This window comes from Cupressus sempervirens, chromosome 5 (assembly GCF_028749045.1).
Source record: "Cupressus sempervirens isolate cs-2001-9-10 chromosome 5, ASM2874904v1, whole genome shotgun sequence".
Lineage (NCBI taxonomy): Eukaryota > Viridiplantae > Streptophyta > Pinopsida > Cupressales > Cupressaceae > Cupressus > Cupressus sempervirens.
In genome coordinates this window covers 558,114,938-558,132,701 of record NC_143122.1, presented here as the reverse complement: position 1 = coordinate 558,132,701, position 17,764 = coordinate 558,114,938, and the positions used below count along the sequence as shown (strand labels likewise).

General features: G+C 38.4%; 1 protein-coding gene across 5 annotated transcripts in view; it reads right to left on the bottom strand.

Annotated features, from left to right (window-relative positions):
* Window positions 1–17,764, bottom strand: part of LOC149557154 (Ran-binding protein in the microtubule-organising centre protein) — a 213,311-nt gene that overhangs the window by 89,115 nt on the left and 106,432 nt on the right. For 3 of the 5 annotated variants that reach the window (XR_016364848.1, XM_089831867.1, XM_089831869.1), the window contains exons 7-10: window positions 5,901–6,006; window positions 5,327–5,748; window positions 5,082–5,240; window positions 4,770–4,967 (exon numbers count right to left, since the gene is read on the bottom strand). Coding sequence is in view for 3 of the 5 variants with exons in the window: in XM_089831867.1 (XP_089687993.1) it covers window positions 4,770–4,967; window positions 5,082–5,240; window positions 5,327–5,748; window positions 5,901–6,006 (885 nt within the window). In the remaining 2 variants the exon portion in view is untranslated. The remainder of the gene's footprint in view (window positions 1–4,769; window positions 4,968–5,081; window positions 5,241–5,326; window positions 5,749–5,900; window positions 6,007–17,764) is intronic. The other 2 variants (XR_016364849.1, XM_089831868.1) reach the window with 1 other exon arrangement.

Here is a 17,764-nt window from a genome sequence, read left to right as displayed (position 1 = left end):
GAACTCTAAAAAAACCGAGGGCTGTCCCATGGACTCAACAGCATGTTTTTGCACTCTATCCTCACAGTGAGCTGAAGAATCTAGAACCCCAAATCAGTCAATGTCCAATAGATCATACAACCATCATGTGAGCAGAAACAATCATTATATTCTCCACATCAAATTGTGCCCGAGTTGGAATAAAATTGGAAAAGTGCAAAATCATTTGATAACCCCCCAACAACAACCAAACATTAGCCAGAGTAATTGTTTTCAGCAGCTCCATTGGCTAAAACCACTTGCAAACATGATGCAGGAAAATCTCTTGGAATCTAGAAACCAGTAGCTGCATGCAATTTATAAAAGGAGTCCACAATCAAAAAATAGTGAAATTCAACAATATAAAAGTAGTACAGCACCTGCAATGCTGAAAATCCTTCGCAAAATATAGGAATACTAGCAAAAGAGAGGCTCAAAAAAAGAAAAAAGAAAACAAACTCCTTCGGAAAACAGAAGCTCCCTCCTGAAACCCCTACAAATCAACAACCATAGGTGTGTAAACACTTGTATGGCTGTAAATGATGAAGTGTACTAGCTGGAAATGGCGATGGTAGCAGCCCCAAAGCTGAAAAACATAACAGCAATCCCTTACATATTTCCTTTGTAACATAATTGTAATATTACATTACAACTCTTTCCCCATGACTTGTTTACTATCGTCTGAAATCAATCCAACGAGCTTATGCTGCACTATTCTTTTATTTTAATGGACAACTTCTTGACGCCTTGTGGTGCCAATCACTTCCTTAAAAAACAAAGATAACTAAAACATAACTCTTCCCTATCACTTGATGAAATTCCCTATTTAATGGTCATCTAACAGGTATAACATCAAACACCGTACTTTGCTGATCCAAAATTTAGACTAATTACCACAATGCAACTGTATCTCATCTATAGATTAAGTCATGGTTGTTGCCAATTGATATTCCATCATTTTCGCTATGATGACCCTTAGAGCTTCATCTTCAATGCAAGGCACTATCTTTTCCCTTTTATTTGAAGGAGAAAGGCTCTTCTGTCACATGCAGCACCATCACAAATTGTTTCTAAAATTTGGCCAAACACTACTATTTCTTGCTTCAATTGTGCTAGATCTCCTAAATGAATTTCTTGGCCCCTCCTATCAAATCTCTTCATTTGTCTTTGATCTGATTTTCTAAGGTGGTAATAGTGTCACTCCCTTGAGAACCATGTCATTGCACCACAACTCATCAACCACACCTTCCAAGAGGAAGGTAGTAAACTTGATTGCAATCTCTTGGCAAAAAAAATGTACACTATTTTTGCAACGAAGCTGTAGCATACCATGTCTTGATCCATCATATTTAGGTATGGTGATATTACCCAATTGATGTTGTATGTCATTCTAAGTCTAATCAAATCAATTTTTCCTTCTTCTAATATGCCCATTCTAATCCTGAAATTATTGAGCTCACTAAAGAATAATATTACAGACTGCCTAGCTTGAGCTTTATACACCTCCTCATACATAGCCATATCACCTATCACATGACACTGACATTGATTTCCCTCCTATAGTGGTTCTTCTTCCCTTGGCAGAAACATTTCCCAAAATGTCCATTTAGGTGTGTACATTGAAACCGAATCATTGGTTAAATTATTTTCCTTATTATTTTGGATTGGGTTTTCCCCCTCATGATATTTTAATTTTCTTGCAGTAGCTTGCATCAAAATTGTGTTCAACAAGATTTGTTCTTCCCACACAAGTAGGCAAGATCAATGCTCTGGTGCAACAGCAATGTCTAAATCCAGACTTTCTAGACATATATGATTTTTTTATTTTCTAATATTTTTAAAATATAATGAATTAGAACAACTGAAAAATTGAAACAAGTATTCCAGAGTCCAAGTTTTCATCAACCTCTCAGGCAGCTTAATAATTAGATATAAATTGTCTTACATTAAACAAGAATTAATTTACAAACCCTATGCTCTACAACTAATACATGTAATTCCAATCAGCAAATATGATAGTCCAACTTGCAACTTGCATGCTATGATGCTAACCTTCACTAGTGCTGTGACAATGTGGCAGCTAACAACAGATCTACAATAAATATATAATATCTGCAATTGTTTTGATTCTGCACAAACTTTACAATCAGATTGGAAGCAAAATAAAACCTCAAACACAATTATCTGCTGTGATCAAACTTCATTATCTCACGTAACCTTTTCACGACGATTTGATATCAATGTGTGATGCAACACTGAAAAACAATGTGTACGGATGATAAGAGCCTTGAATCAATATTGTTTAGCAGTGAGCGAGCAGTAGGATGACAATAGGTAGTTAGGAACATGTTAAATTCAGTGGGAAACAAATGCCAACTCCCTAAATCTCCCCTTTTATAGCTGTACTTATTCATAAATGTCAATTGCCCTTGTTTCATACTCTGTAGCCTCTGGCCAACAAAATATACTCCCTCTAACAGTTGCAAACACCCTTGGTCAATTATGTTGAATGTTGTGGATGAACAAGATTACTGTGGCTCATGAAAAAAGAGTAAACTCTGAAAATCAATAGTGGTGCTCCCTCATTTTCAATTGCAAATCAAATCACCACACCAGAAACTTAACCAAATTTTTCCACAACCAGCTCCAATGCAATCCCTAATTTCAATAATCAAGTCCAAGAAGGATTTCATCCTCCAAGACCTCTAAACAGCCAAAGGTTTTCATGCTTGGTTGTGAATTTAAAAATGAACATTCCAAATTGAAAAACGTCAAACAAAGCCAAGTAAAACCTTTTTAAGCCTCCAAAAATAGGCCAAAAAACAGCATACTGGGATGCCCTGATAGTACCTTGGCATATCTGACCAAAATAATGGCATATTTATACATAAACAATGAAACTCATAGCAGGCATTTGCCCTTATGTCTTATTGTTATAGATGCATATTTTCTTATCATTAATCCTTGCTTATACATTTCCACAATAATACAAAAACATTTGCATCTTCATTGTTAGTTATTTGGAGTTTTTTGCAAGCGTGTCTGTTAAAATTTGGTATTTAGAAAGAAACGGAATTTAGATCAGCAATCTATTCCTTGCATGCAAAGTGTTTGACAAAATTCTCAGGTCAAGAAATTAGAAAATTAAATTCAGAATTGCAAGGGATGTTACAAATCATGTGTAATTGGGCATTCACAATATTGGCAAAAAATCATAGCATCTGAGTGTAGATACAATTAAACTATGATAATGTAGACACAAAATACGAAATATAAACAGCAAGTTAAAACATGACCTGAAAAAAAAATCATTCACCAGTCAACAGTACAATACTATCTTTTCAGATGGAAACCCTAGCAAAATAAAATAGATTTAACATTTTTTATCTTGTTAATTTAAATTGAAAAATCCTTATGATGTGGACATGAAATTTTTATTTGACAAAGAGAGCTTTGTTTGAATTTTATGCAAACATTATTTATGTAGCATGAAGTTATAGAATGTATTTGTGATAGTCGTACAACAAAACTCGCCTACCTCCAACTCGATGCATTGCCTCCCATATCAATGCAATTTTGCATCAAGTTGTGCCTTCCATGCTCATCTTGGTAAGCTCTAGTTTGTAGTCATGCCCTAAAAATGTTGTACAACCATTAAACATTTCAATGTAATTAAAATGTAAAAATTGTACGAAACGTTTTTTAAGAAATATGTGATTTTCCTTTCAGGGGTGAAGGGGATTGCTTGTGGGCCTAATTCAAAAAATATTATATATAATGAATAATTGTGATTTACTTGACTATTTTGCTTCAATGCTATCAATTATGTTTTAAATTGTAGATATATTACGGATACTTCATGTACTTTGAATAACCTCCATATATTTTGTATGTACTAAGATGATACTCAGCCATACCAAACCCAAGAGAAATCACGATACAACCCTATGCCTAGAAAAATAACTTGGCTATTAAAGAGTATGTGGATTATTGAACTGTAGAGTTTGAACATGAATACACTTATGTTAGAATCTATGGATTATCATAAGGTGAGATGGGAAAAAAGCAATTGACATTAAATGTGCATTTCAATAACATGTCAGTGATAAAAAGATACTACCTTATTGGATATGAAGATATTGTAATGTGTTAATGTCAAATGGAATACCCAAACCCCATTTAAGGCATGAGTAATCGTAGTGCCTAAACATTGTCCAATATACATTACTGACACTCTCATGTTTAAGATTGTGTGATGTGATTACTGATTGTCGTTAGTATGGCTAGAACAGATCACCCTGATTAATGGTAATTTTTGTAGCATGGACTAAGTTGTAATGGGCAGTTGGATTGCTAAAACGACATGTTGAATAAAGGCTATCTAATTTTAAATATTCTCGAGCGGTAGTAATACATTAATGGCCAATTGTTGACTTGTTCTAATCAACAAGCTCCAGCAATTTAAATCTCCCTCAGGTGTAACAACATCAAGAAAATGAATTGAATATGATATTAAGGTCCTGTTCAAGAAATTATACACTGTCATTTAATTTGAAGACCTCATCACAGTGATTTAGTCTGTTAATGTGAAATCTGAATGAGTTAAGCTAGAGATAAAATAATCATGCTATATTATGATAGAATTTGTAATATAGCACAAGTGTATTAATAAGCAAATGATGCACCCAAATATCAAGTCCTTCATGTCATAATAACACTAATAGCTGTGTCATTTAGATTCCAGATCGTACCTGAAGTGAAGTCGCAAGAACAGTTAATGACATGCACTTTATTGATGCACTATCCTTCGCCTTTGTCAATACCAGCATTGTCTCTTTCAAAGGTTTCAACAATTCTGAATAGCTTTGAGCAAGAGGACCCATGTCAGATCGTGCAACTCTGAGAGCCCCCGCATAATCCCCATCTCTTACAAGTTTAAGAAACTCAACCTGGATATCATAACCAGTAGTCTGAAAATGCCGTGACTGTGAACATAGAAATAATTGACCATCCTTTTATATCAAATATACTAAAAATTATAATCAATGAGACCATCCTAATACCTGCTTTAGTTGAAATAGCAACACAGGATTTTCCTCAAAGAAGTTTGAATTCCATTGCTTGATATTTTCAACAACCTTGACAAACATGCCTTTGCTTACCAGTTCTCGCATCTCCAATACAAATTCAATTTTATCGGCATAATTGCAATTCAAACCACCCTAAATAAAAGATCAAAAAGACTTGAGGGTAAGTATCTAAGAAAACATGATCTCCTTAAGGGAAGATTGATCTTGTTTGTTCTCACCTGTACATGATCAAGAGTCTTACTACTGATGCCAGAAAGAAGCTGATTACGATCTATTTGTTTGGTAGAATCCACCAATAAATTCCCTTGTGATTCACTCTCATTATGTCTCCCTTTCCACCTAGGACGATTTCCAAGATGTACTCCTGATTTATCAGTCTGACAAGTTCTGCTGGTGCTGCAAGCTTCACCACCATGAACATGTTCGATTGGAGATCTCAATTCAACATCTTGATGTTGCTTCTGTAAGCAATTTTCTCGGAGGTCATCCATCACCATGTCATTTGCAATGGTTTTAATAACTGCCTGCCCTTCCCCACTCCCAATGTTAACAGTAGAAAAGTCCATTGAGCAAGTATCATCTCGCTTGGTATCTTCTGCAATCAGCTTCAGTGATCTACTTGTGAGAGAGACGTCTGCACCTATCAGCAAAAGTCACGGATTATGAAATTTGCAGTAATACCTTGCTGAGGATAAATTCTTTATTTCAAAGATTATTGGCATCTCAAAACTAAAAAATGTCACCACTTTGAAAAGACATCTTGCCTTTGCCTGAATCTATAAGTGACCTTACCTGAGGGAGAAATTATGCTAGAATCTACAAGACCTCTGTATACACAATATTCTCGAACCAGGTCATCAAGCATTTGCATGTTCAGCTTCATTCGGCTAAGTTCATTCTGTGAGAAGAAATGCACATAAGACAAGAAATTCATGCAACAAACCTGTGACACCTTATCGAAAAATTTAGTTGCATTTTGAGCTTTTAATGTTACAGGGATGTGTAGACAAGCATATTGCACTTCCAACATGACAGAAGAAATTTCTTGAATATAAATAAAATCTGACATCTGACCAAAGTCTTGCAGGAAAATCAAATTCAAGCTTGCTTGTACTGATGTCACTTAACTTTTCACAACTGCATTGCTGGTAAAATGAATTCAAGTCTATAAAAAAAGCATGGAACTTTTGACATGCTTAAGAGATATGGCAAATTCAGTCTTTATGTGATAACATGGTAATGACAAATTTATAATAGACAATATCCAGGCTATGATAGATGAAATGGAAAGCCTACAGCATGTGACAGATACTCCAGACCCTGTGCATTTATGCTTCTAGTTGCATCTAAATGAATCTCTCCTCTCAGAGACTGAAATGAAGAACTTTTTCAAGGAACATAAAATTGATGTTAACACAATTACATCTACCAAATCACTTCAGCTTTTACACTTATTAAACTCATGGCTCAACCCATAGGCAAAGCTCATTTGGTACAGATTTTGCCAAAGAACACCACTAATCATACAGAGAATTTAAATTAAAACATAATAGCATCTTCAAGGAAAAAGAAGATTCCCCTGTATTGTATATAAAGTTATAAACTACTCATATAACATTCACAAACTAAAACATATTCTTATCATTGAAATTTGTTATAGAGAAAATTTTCCAGTGAAATACATTTTTTCATGATTAGGACCAACCTAACCTTATAAATACTGATAATTATTCTTCATCCCATTTGACAAGCAGCATCTTCAACATCAGTACAGCATTTTACAGCATATTTCAGAGCTGCTGAATGGCACTGATGGTGCAAATTGTGAAGGACATAATGGAGGTTCAAAAATGACAAAGCTAGTACAGATAAGCGCCCAACTGTGGATCAGTCATCATAAACTTCCAACCAAAACTGAATTGGCCAAGTTGTCAAAACATTCTGCTTCTACTCAAATACTGGCAAACTTTGCTTAAAATTCCACTTCAGATCTTAGAAGTGGTGTTGCCAGTGCAACCTCTGCGAAAGGCATTCAAAAGTGGCATTGATCCCTCTAACTTGTGCCAGGCTTGGTTAATCCATTGTGAATTACTACTTTCATCACAAACTTCTGCAACAGCAAAACAATTTCGTTGTTCTGCCTAGCTAGATTGGTGGCGATTTTTGCCTCACAGAGACATTAATCTCTGATATTAAATTTATAATAACAATGTCAACAAGAGTGCACACAAATGACGACAAGGCCACTAAGTCACTCAAAATATCTGCCTCAAATCTGAATATGCTGAGTCATTTCAAAGTCCCATCAAAACAAAAATTGTAGCAATAACACATATAAAGCACAACAATCAAGCAGTTAATCCACATTTCTATAAAAAGCTGACCCTGCATTGAAGAAAGCTGATTCTTTATGTTCAACTTGATGCAACAACTATAAGCAGTTTTCTAAGCAAAAATTGGAACTTATACAGCAGAAATTCATCTCTTTTCAATCATTTTGCAAAGTCTGTCAGCAGGATTTCAGAGCCATCACAAGACATTTTCAAAGGTACAGTAGTGCTGAAAGTCGTCACAATGAGTGTGCAGCATTTAAGGGCAATGGTCAGTGTGGATTAGTGATATTCCAGGAGTTTCAGGGCCTAGGGCATTTGTAGATATGAAGATCGTTTTCCAACTATATGGGGTTTATGACTCTTAGATGAAGATGTGATGATCCCCTGAGGTCTGCTGAGCCTGAGTTTATTTCAGCCTATTAGACTTAATTTATTCATATGCCACACAAGATGTGATATCCTACGGTTTGGTCTACAGTTTCTAAGAATAGTTGTAGCTATTCTCATGGCTAAGATTTTTCTCGTCTCCACCTCTGATCATCTTATCACCACCTTTTTTTGTGCTCGCCTCTGGTGCGGGGGGTGAAATGGTCATCCAGTATCTCCACCACTAGTCACTCCAGATCTGTGCATCGCTGCAGCGTTTCTACTTGCCAGTGGCACTCCTCCAGCAGTTTTCAGCAACGGCTTAGGGTTCCCACTCGCCCTGACCCGTACCCTTCAGTGCTGGATTTCTTTCAGCCGAGGAAGGATCTCTAGTCCTTGCCTTGGGGCTGGTTCTTTTGTCTCTTTCTCCACTTCCTTTTTTCTTTTCCAGACAACATTTGGTGTTCCTTGGATCTACTACTTCTTTGTTTGTATGCTTTAAGTCCTGTAGACCCTTCTGGCAGTCTCTTATTAGACATTAATAGATTTATCTTGTCTCCACAAGTTGTTGCCAGTTTAACCAAACTTAGAATCAAGGTTTTCAAGGGAGAATTCTGGTGTCGTCAAATGTGTTTGAAGCTTCAAAAGTCTTATCATGACCAAGGTCTCAGAGTTCGCAAAAAAATCCATCAAAGTTGCAGTGCCAAAAATGTTCTCAGAATCAGAGGGTGGATGTACGCAAATCACTATTACTTACATCTACTAGTGTCTATATCTGGTGTTCTACAATCATTGGATAATGGCCTATTTTTAGGCCACTTATGATTTTATTTTGTTGGTTGTTTGGATTGATATTGAATTAAAGTTATCTTTGTTCTCCAGTTTTCTGCAACTTTTGGAAGATTTTTTTAAGAACAGTTGTTTTTGACAATTAATTATAATTTTTGAATCCCGTAAACTTATTTTTATAAACATTCCATAGGGTTTCTGTCATTGTATCAAGGTCAGAATTCATCTTGGCAAGTAACTCTATGTACTTCTAACAGTTCATCTTTCTAAAATCTTACATTATCAATGTTCAATAGCCGTAGTTTTGTTTACCCTCTAGTGTATGTGGCTCTATTATCAGCCAGTTAAGAAGAATTCTATAATCTCATTTACTTTGTTTCAGTTGCAACTCTTAATGATAAAAAACTTGATCATGAGAGAAGAACCTTTCAGATCTTATACTCATCTTGCTAGAACCAAAAAAGTAAGCGGAGTTTATTTCAGTTATTTGAATTTCATTTATGCACACCCCTTTTGATAATATTGTGAAGTGTAAACAATTGTTGATTTCAGTACTAGCTTAACCTTAGGCTTGAGGACATTGTTTAATTTTCAGGAAACTTCCCATACAAATTTATAGAGAGGTTTGTCTTTGTGTGTTGCTCATTTTGTGTTGTCTCAAAAGAGTCAAATTTAAACACTAACGAAAATAAACTTGTACAATTCTGGCCTTCAACAATGCTCCATAAAATATGTTGGTGTTGTTAGTTGTCCTCGTGAAATATTTTCCATCAACAATGCTCCATTTTTAATTTACTATTAAAGGCCGCATGTATTGTATGCTCTTAATCGTAATTCAAAAATCTCATTCTCTGCCACTTATCAGCGAGGCCAAAAAAAGTTTTCTCGGCAAATATCAGAGATAATAGGTAACTTTTCGGGAGGATATTTTAAAATGACTTAAATAAAAATAAAATTACAATTTTTTGGCAAAATTCAATAAGTTGATGCATCTAACGAGTCAATAATTGAGTAAACAAACCAAATGAGCTGATCTAGATATATATAAGTGCAATAAGTAACAAAATTGCATCCTCATGTGGAATGCCGATGTAGTCAAAGACTCTAAACTCTGAAATAAACTACAAATACCAAATTGTCTTTGTAAAAAGATAAGCAAATATGTTATATGCCAATTTTTGGCTCAATTTTAAAATGCTCATATAGTTGTTGAGGTCTAAGTCACAAGGTTTGAATTCGAATTCGAGTTCGGCAACTATAAAATTCGAATGAAGTTCGGGAAGAGTAAAAATTCGAGGAAAAATTCAAATTAAATTCGCCTTATACAATTTTAATTATTTTTTAGATGTATGTAATATATCTCATCAATTATCAAAATAGTAAAAATTGTTAAATAGATCTCACAACTTCATAAGCTTGATGAGACATTTATTAAGTACAAAATATAAGAAACATGTGAAATCACAATAGCAAAGATATGTTTTTGTTGCGAAGGTACAATCAAACGTCAAGACTTCATAGCTTCAAGAAAGCTCGAAGTCATCAAGAGCACTTGGCTTAGATGGTGTAGCATCATCATCAGTATCACTAGACAATTCTTCCTCAAAAAAGTCAAGCTCATCTGCATCTGGTACTGCTATGTCTTTTCAAGTATGTTGTTGTGAAGATGACTCATTTGTTGATTTGTTCATAAGCAATTTTAAATTGCTGCGAACATAGACAAGATCTCCCAACTTTCCAAACAACAACTTGTTCCTCTTTTTGGAATGGATGTGATCAAAGCAACTCCAATTTCTCTCACAAGCTGATGAACTTGCTCCTTGACTCAAAATTTGAATGGCAAATCACTGAAGTTCAAGAGTTGCTGCCCCATAGCTCATCCACCATCTATAACCAGGTACCTCATCTCATCTCATATCATATTTGGCTGTTCCTATTCAAAACATCCCTTCCGCTGTTTTGTATTTCCAACATTGTTCTCTAATTAGAGATGCAATTGTTGGATCTGGTTCAAATCTACCAATGGCTTCATAAAACCCCAGTGTAACATGGGGACGCGTCCCCCCCCCCCCCCCCAAAAAAATTGGGCCGTTTCGGAGACGAGGACATCCCCGGGACGGGGGGACGGCGTCTCGGTGTTTCGGGCGGCGCCACTTAGAGCGCCGCCGTCGCCGGAGACAGCGAGACGTCTCCAAGACGGCTAGAGGTCTCCGAGACAGAGGAGACATCTCTAAGACAGCTAGAGGTCTCCGAGTGTGGGGGTGTGGAGGGACGCCAAGGAGTCTCCTTCATTGAGGGGGGACGCCAAGAAGTCTCCTTCATTATGGGGGGACGCCAAGGAGTCTCCATTGATTTGACATTTTGATTTGGACTCTAGGAGACTTGTAGTTTTTGTTTGCATTATATACTTATTTTGATATCATGATTCATGGCACATGATACTTATTGTAGTCATCTTTATGTGATGACTCATATGATCATTGATTACTATTAGATAGTAGAATCTAGATACTCACACTATTGATTAGAAGGCTAATATATAGAGTTTAGACTAATATTTATTATTTGCTGATGTTCAATGTTTAATGTTCATTGTTTGTTTGTCATTTGATCATAATTCATGATATTCTAGTTGATATGGTATATGCTATACCATATGTATAGTATATACACCCCTACTCCTTCCGCCAACCCTCCATCCCCCGCCGTCGTCCCCAAATCAAGGCCCCTCTGTCCCCCCATCCCCCCATCTCCCAGGGCGGTGTAACTATGTAAAACCCTGCCATAATTTCAGCATCACCTTTTGTCTATCAATGTGAAACAGTTTAGGCTCCAAATAGCAAGTTGTTGCATGTAAAGGAGTGTGCATCATTTTCCATCTTGAATCAACAGTCTCCCATATCTCTATGTACTCTGCTTCCACATTATTTAGTGCTCTCTGAATAGCTTCCTTGCAACGGTCCATGCTTTCATAAAGCATTCCAAGGCAAGGAGTGTCACCATCAACCATGCGGAGCATGTCGACAATTGGACCACATATATTTAAAGCCTTTGCGCCACTTTCCCAAAAGCTACTATTTAGAACAATTTGCTCTATGATCTTCCCCTTACCACTTTTTGAGAGAGTTGAATTTTCCTACTCATTGGAACAAATTACAAATCTTAAAGCTGCTTTCTCTTCAACCACTCTTCTCAAAGTGATATAAAATGAAGCAAATCTTGTATCAGAAGGCCTCGACAACTCTCTAGATGAATGTTTCTTGTAAAGGCTCAATGTGAGACGATGATTTCGTACGAAATTCGCAACTTCTCTTCCTCTATGAATTACTTCATGTATCCAAGGGAATTTTGCCAAATCATGAAGCAACAAATCCAAACAATGAGCTGCACATGGGCTCCAATAAATTTATGGGTACTTCTCTACAATCAACTTGCCAGCTCTCACACAATTTATTGTACTATCAATAACCACTTGAACCACATTTGCAACCCCTACTTCAAGAATTGCTTCCTCTAATATCTAAAATATATATTCAGAAGTTTTTTTATGAATCATAGTGTCAATAACCTTCAAGAATACAACACCATGTTGCCTTCCAAGAGGCTTTGACTACAGTTAATTTATTAGTCACTCTATGTTTTGACCTCTCTAAGACAGTTGTTCTCAAAGCCTCAAAATGAGGTATGTACCCTTTGCTAAACTCTCCAACCTTTTGAAATACAACACGATAAAACGGATTTCTAACTACATTGAATGGAATTGCACTAGTATAGAATAAATCAGCTAATAAATCATCAACTTGTTGTGTCACATTCGGTAATATTGGAATATCAAGCTTGATATTCACCGAACTTTGTGACACAGGTTGAGGTTTCATGTGAAGTTAGTTGATAGGTAAAATTAGTTATGATCATGTGAAATGGTAAGATGGTTAATCATTATAATTTTATATAAAGATGGCATGCTAGTTAATTGTTATGATGCTATTATATTGTTATCTTGAAATATAGGAAAGTTGGTTATTCATCATAAATTCATGGGAAGTGATATGGTGGTTAGTCGTTATGATGGTTTGTGAATAATAACTTGTTATAGTAAATGTGATTTTATTGAGGAATATGATATTTGTTGTCGATAAATTTGGTATTCTGTAGCCGACTGGGTTATGCCGTCGAAAATTTTGTATTTGGTAGCCGACGGGTAGATTAGGATTGTTTTGTAGCCGACGGACCCCCTCTAGAAGGTTCGGCGGAAAGTATTTATACACCCTTTTGAGTCATTGTAAATCATCTTATCACCAGTTATGTAATCTCTAGGCATATGCGAATAAAGGAGTACTGTTGTTGATGTTCGTGTTCATTATCTATATGCATTAACAAATTAATCTATGCGGTAAACATTTGGCGCCATTGCCCTATGAACCTGGAAGGAGGGAGGAATGAAGCTTAATGCCAAATCGGCTTAAAAAAGATCGAAATAAGATAAAGGGGAAAGATGACATACGTACTGCGCAAGAAAATTTAATTTTGGCATAGCAAGCCGAACGCAGAAGGAGGTTCCAAAAGATTGCCGACGGACACAGAAGTGCGGAAGAATTGTTGAAGGAGACTCGAGAATGGGTGGAATTGGTGGAGGAAGCAAGGGAAGAGTTTTTGGATTTATATTCGCCGAGGGAAGAGAATCCAAACGGAAGAAAATCGACTCGCATGGCTCGGAGTACCTAGGGAGCAAGAGCGTGGAGTGAACTCTTCGTCCGGGATACACTTCTGGAAGGGACAACTTCAGAAGATCCTTCTTCACCACCGTTCGCAACTGTTGAGACCGCTAGTGTGGGAGAACAATCTGCTAGTGTAGGAGTGCAGACCGTCGATATGGGAGAACAGTCCGCCGGTGTGGGAGTACAGTCCGCTGGTGCGGGAGAGCAATCCGCCAGTGTGGGATTGCAAATCGCCGGTGTGGGAGTGCAAAGCCACAATGTGGGAGTGAACAGCGCTAGTGTTGCAGGACCAAACAACGCCCATTCACAAAATCCAATAGTGATGGCAGGACCAAAAGAAAAGCTGTCGAAGTTTGATGGCGATGGTACGATCGACCCCATTCAACATTGCAAGACATGCGAGACGATTTGGAGGGAAAATGGCATAATAGATACAAACGAATGGGTCCGGCAGTTTCCAACAACCCTACAGGGTGTTGCAATCAACTAGTTTGCTGATGCAGATCCTCAAAACTTAACCACTTGGGATAACCTTAAAAAGGAGTTTATGGCAAAATTTCAACTACTCCGCAACGACAACAAAATTGTAGCAGAAATATACAATACAAGACAAGGGAAAAATGAAAAAGTCTGAGTCTATGCCGGCAAGCTGAAGGACTTGATCAACAAAATGGAGAATGAGCCAGCTGATGGATTACAAAACAGGTGGTTCATTGAAGGCCTACACCCAAAATTGCAAAAGAAAATGAAGATCGTGTCGTAGTCATCGTACACTGAAGCATACAACCGGGCACTGAACCTGGAGAGTGAGCAAAAGACGAAAAAGAAGAAGAGTAGCTCCTCTAAGTCAGACTGGAAGAGAAACACTTTATCACTAGAAAGAAAAGGGAGAAAGTTTATCATTAATTTGCACACTCAGATGGTGGGAGAAGAAGCTTTGTCATCAGATTCCAAAGAAGAAGATGAAGGGAGGCAGCGTATGGAACTAGATCAGGAGGGAGTCCTGCTGTGGGAAGGTGGATAAACAGATGACGATTTGGATTCGGTCAACGGTCTCTACCACTGGCAAATAGAGGACTACGAACTATTCCAGAGCTGCAATGTATTGACAATTGAGGAAGGCCTGAGGGCAGATGAATTTCCAAGAGAATTCATTGAGATAAAGGAGGGGGATGCCCCGTTGGATGTCACACCTACCCATACATTCAATGAGGGGGAAACAATCAAGTATGATGAAGTCACACTGCAAACAATGAATTTGGGGGATGAAGCAGAACCGAAGAACATTCTAGTGGGAGATAATTGGGATCCGGTACTCAAAGCAGCAACATTCAAGATATTTCTGGAATACAAAGACGTGCTTGCATGGACATATAATGACCTAAAAGGAGTACCACTAGAGTTGTGTGTGCACCGCATCTTGCTGATCGAAGGAGCAGTACCTGTACGAAAGTGGCCCTACAGGATGAACAAGAACTATGCAGCACGGGTTACGAAGGAAATCAACAGGATGCTGTAGGCCGGAATTATTTTCAAGGTGCAAACAAGTGAATGGGTGTCACCTATAGTTATTTCATTGAAGAAAGACACCACCCAGATCCGGATATGTGTGGATTTCCGATGCCTTAATGCAGTCACAATTAAGGATCCCTTCTCGATTCCATTTATAGACAGCATTGTGGAGGTCGTCGGACATGAAATTTACTCCTTTATGGACGGATTCTCCGAATACAATCAAATCTCTATAGCGGAGGACAAATTGAAGACCACGTTTGTCGTCGAAGATGGGGTCTATGCATACAATCGGATGCCATTCGGATTGTGCAACACGCCTACCACCTTCAAGCGGATTATACTGCACATCTTTGACAACATGTCCGTCAGCAACTTCAAAGCATTCCTCAACGATTGGTCTATATTCAGCACGGAGGATAGACATCTAGCAACACTCGGCGAATGTGTGGAGAGATGTCGAAGGGCGTGGCTAGCTTTGAACCCCAAGAAGTGCAGATTTATGGTTTCCCAGGGAAGACTGCTTGAACACATCGTCTATAAAGAAGGATTGAAGACTGACCCGGACAAAGTCAAAGTCATCCTAGAAATGCCGCCATCCACTAATGTGACAGAGGTAAAGTCTTTCCTCGGACATATAGGCTATTTACAAAAGGTTTATCAAAAATTTTGCCAAGGTATCATATCCGCTAGATGGGTTAACCTGCAAGGGAGAATCATTCAGATGGGAGAAGGAACATGATGAGGCATTTGAAGTGTTGAAGGTACGATTGGCTACGGCACCCATCTTGGCATATCCAGATTGGGTTAAGGAATTCCATGTTCATGTCCAACTATGCGATCGGAGCAACCTTGGCGCAAACAGGTAACCACGGCTTGGATCACCCAATATACTTTGCCAACCAACTATTATCTAAAGCAGAACAGAACTACGCACCACGGAACGGGAAGCATTGGGCATGGTGTACACAGTACAGAACTTCCGACACTACTTGTTGGCGACACCATTTGTGTTCTATGTGGACCATCAAGCTTTGTTGTACCTTGTCAATAAACCTGTCATTCAAGGAAGAATCAGCAAATGGTTGCTTCTATTGCAAGAGTTTACCTTCAAAATCATTATACGGCCAGGGAAGAAGCATGTCAGTGCCGACCACCTGTTGAGAATCAAAATAGGGGAACCCGCAGACAGGGTGCACGACAACTTTCCTAACGCACAGTTATTTCAGATTGCAGTACTGCAGGAATGGTACAGAAGCATTCGAGAATACCTGTCAACAGGACAGTTTCCCAGTGAAATGCCAGCAAACGAATGGTGCAAGTTGATAATCAGGAGCCATACCTTCCAGTTGATCAACGGATTGCTCAACAAGATGGGGCCGGATCATATTCTTAAACAGTGTGTGTTGGAGGAAGAAATACCGAAAGTACTGAAGGAAGCACATGAGGGACCAGCAGGTGGACATATGGGACCCAACACCACGGTGAGGAAGATACCACTGGCAGGATTGTGGTGGCCAATGGTATGCAACGACGCACAGGAATGGGTCGTCGGTTGTGACACTTGCCAACGGATCGGTAAGCCGCTGAAGCGAGACTTTATGCCGCTCAATCCCTCACACGCGCAGGAGCTCTTTGAGCAGTGGGGATTGGATTTCATTGGACCCTTGAAGGTGAGCAAGACCTGACGAAGTGGGTGGAGGCACGCACACTACCAGACAACTCGGTCGTCAGCACAACAAGGTTTATTTATGAGCAAATCATTACCAGGTATGGAATTTGATTACAGTTAAAAAGTGATAGGGGCGGACATTTTGTTAATCATGTCATCAGACTGCTCACCACCGAACTCAAGATCTGCCATTCATTATCGAGCCCGTACTATCCGAGAGCAAACGGGCAGGCGGAAGCTACCAACAAGATTCTAGTATCCATTATCTGCAAGTCTGGTGTAGTCGAAGGGGAGGATTGGGAGGAAAAGCTACCTTCTGATCTGTGGGCATATCGTACTACATACAAAGTGACGACAGGGCACACACCCTTCCAATTAATGTTCGGACAGGAGGTAGTGGTATCGATGGAATTTATGATACCGAGCTTGAGGGTAGCACTCGAAAACAAGTTAGGCGATATGGAAAGCTTAAGGGAGCGGCTGTACAAATTGAACAGGCTCGAGGAGAAGCGGTTATTGGCACAATGGGCCACAAAGGTGACAGAACAGACATAAAGCGTGGCACAACAAGCATCTCAAACTCAACAGCTTTTAGTCGGGGCAGTTGGTACTAAAATATGACGGTCAGAATGAAATCAAACCCGAAAAGTTTAAGGTTAGATGGGTTGGACAATACCAGATCCGGGAGGTCGGCAACAATGGAGCAATAAAATTGTGGACCTTGGATGGGCAAGAAGTGCCTCAAACAATCAATGGATCGAAATTGAGGATATACCATGCAAGGAAGAGCTCGTCGTCGTTGCAGAATGACCAAGCCCAACAGTCCCCATCGTCATCGCAGGGTGGCGAGGGAGGGAAAATTGAGCAGTTGTATTTTTTTTATTTTTTTTTAAAAAAGAAAAAAGAAAAAAGAACAAAAAAAAAAGAGAGAAAGAGAGACAGGACTATGGAAGTTTTGAGATCTCATTGGAGCTAACCATTAAAAGAAGCTTCATGTCGCTAATTATTTCTATCAAGAAATAAATTATAGTGAGTGCACTAAGAAATAAAATTAAACAACTATCTATTTCTTGTGGGGAAGACTGCCTTGAAGGGAGTGTAAGAGAAGAACGGTTAAGGTGCGAGGGGGGCTAGCAATAAATAGAATGAGTGAACAGTCAAGAAGTATGCTATCATCAATAACAATCAGCTAGTACAAGCACGCATAGTGGGAGAAGGCGGTTGACCTTAATAATCTGTAGCTTATTTCTCCATGGGGCCATCCAG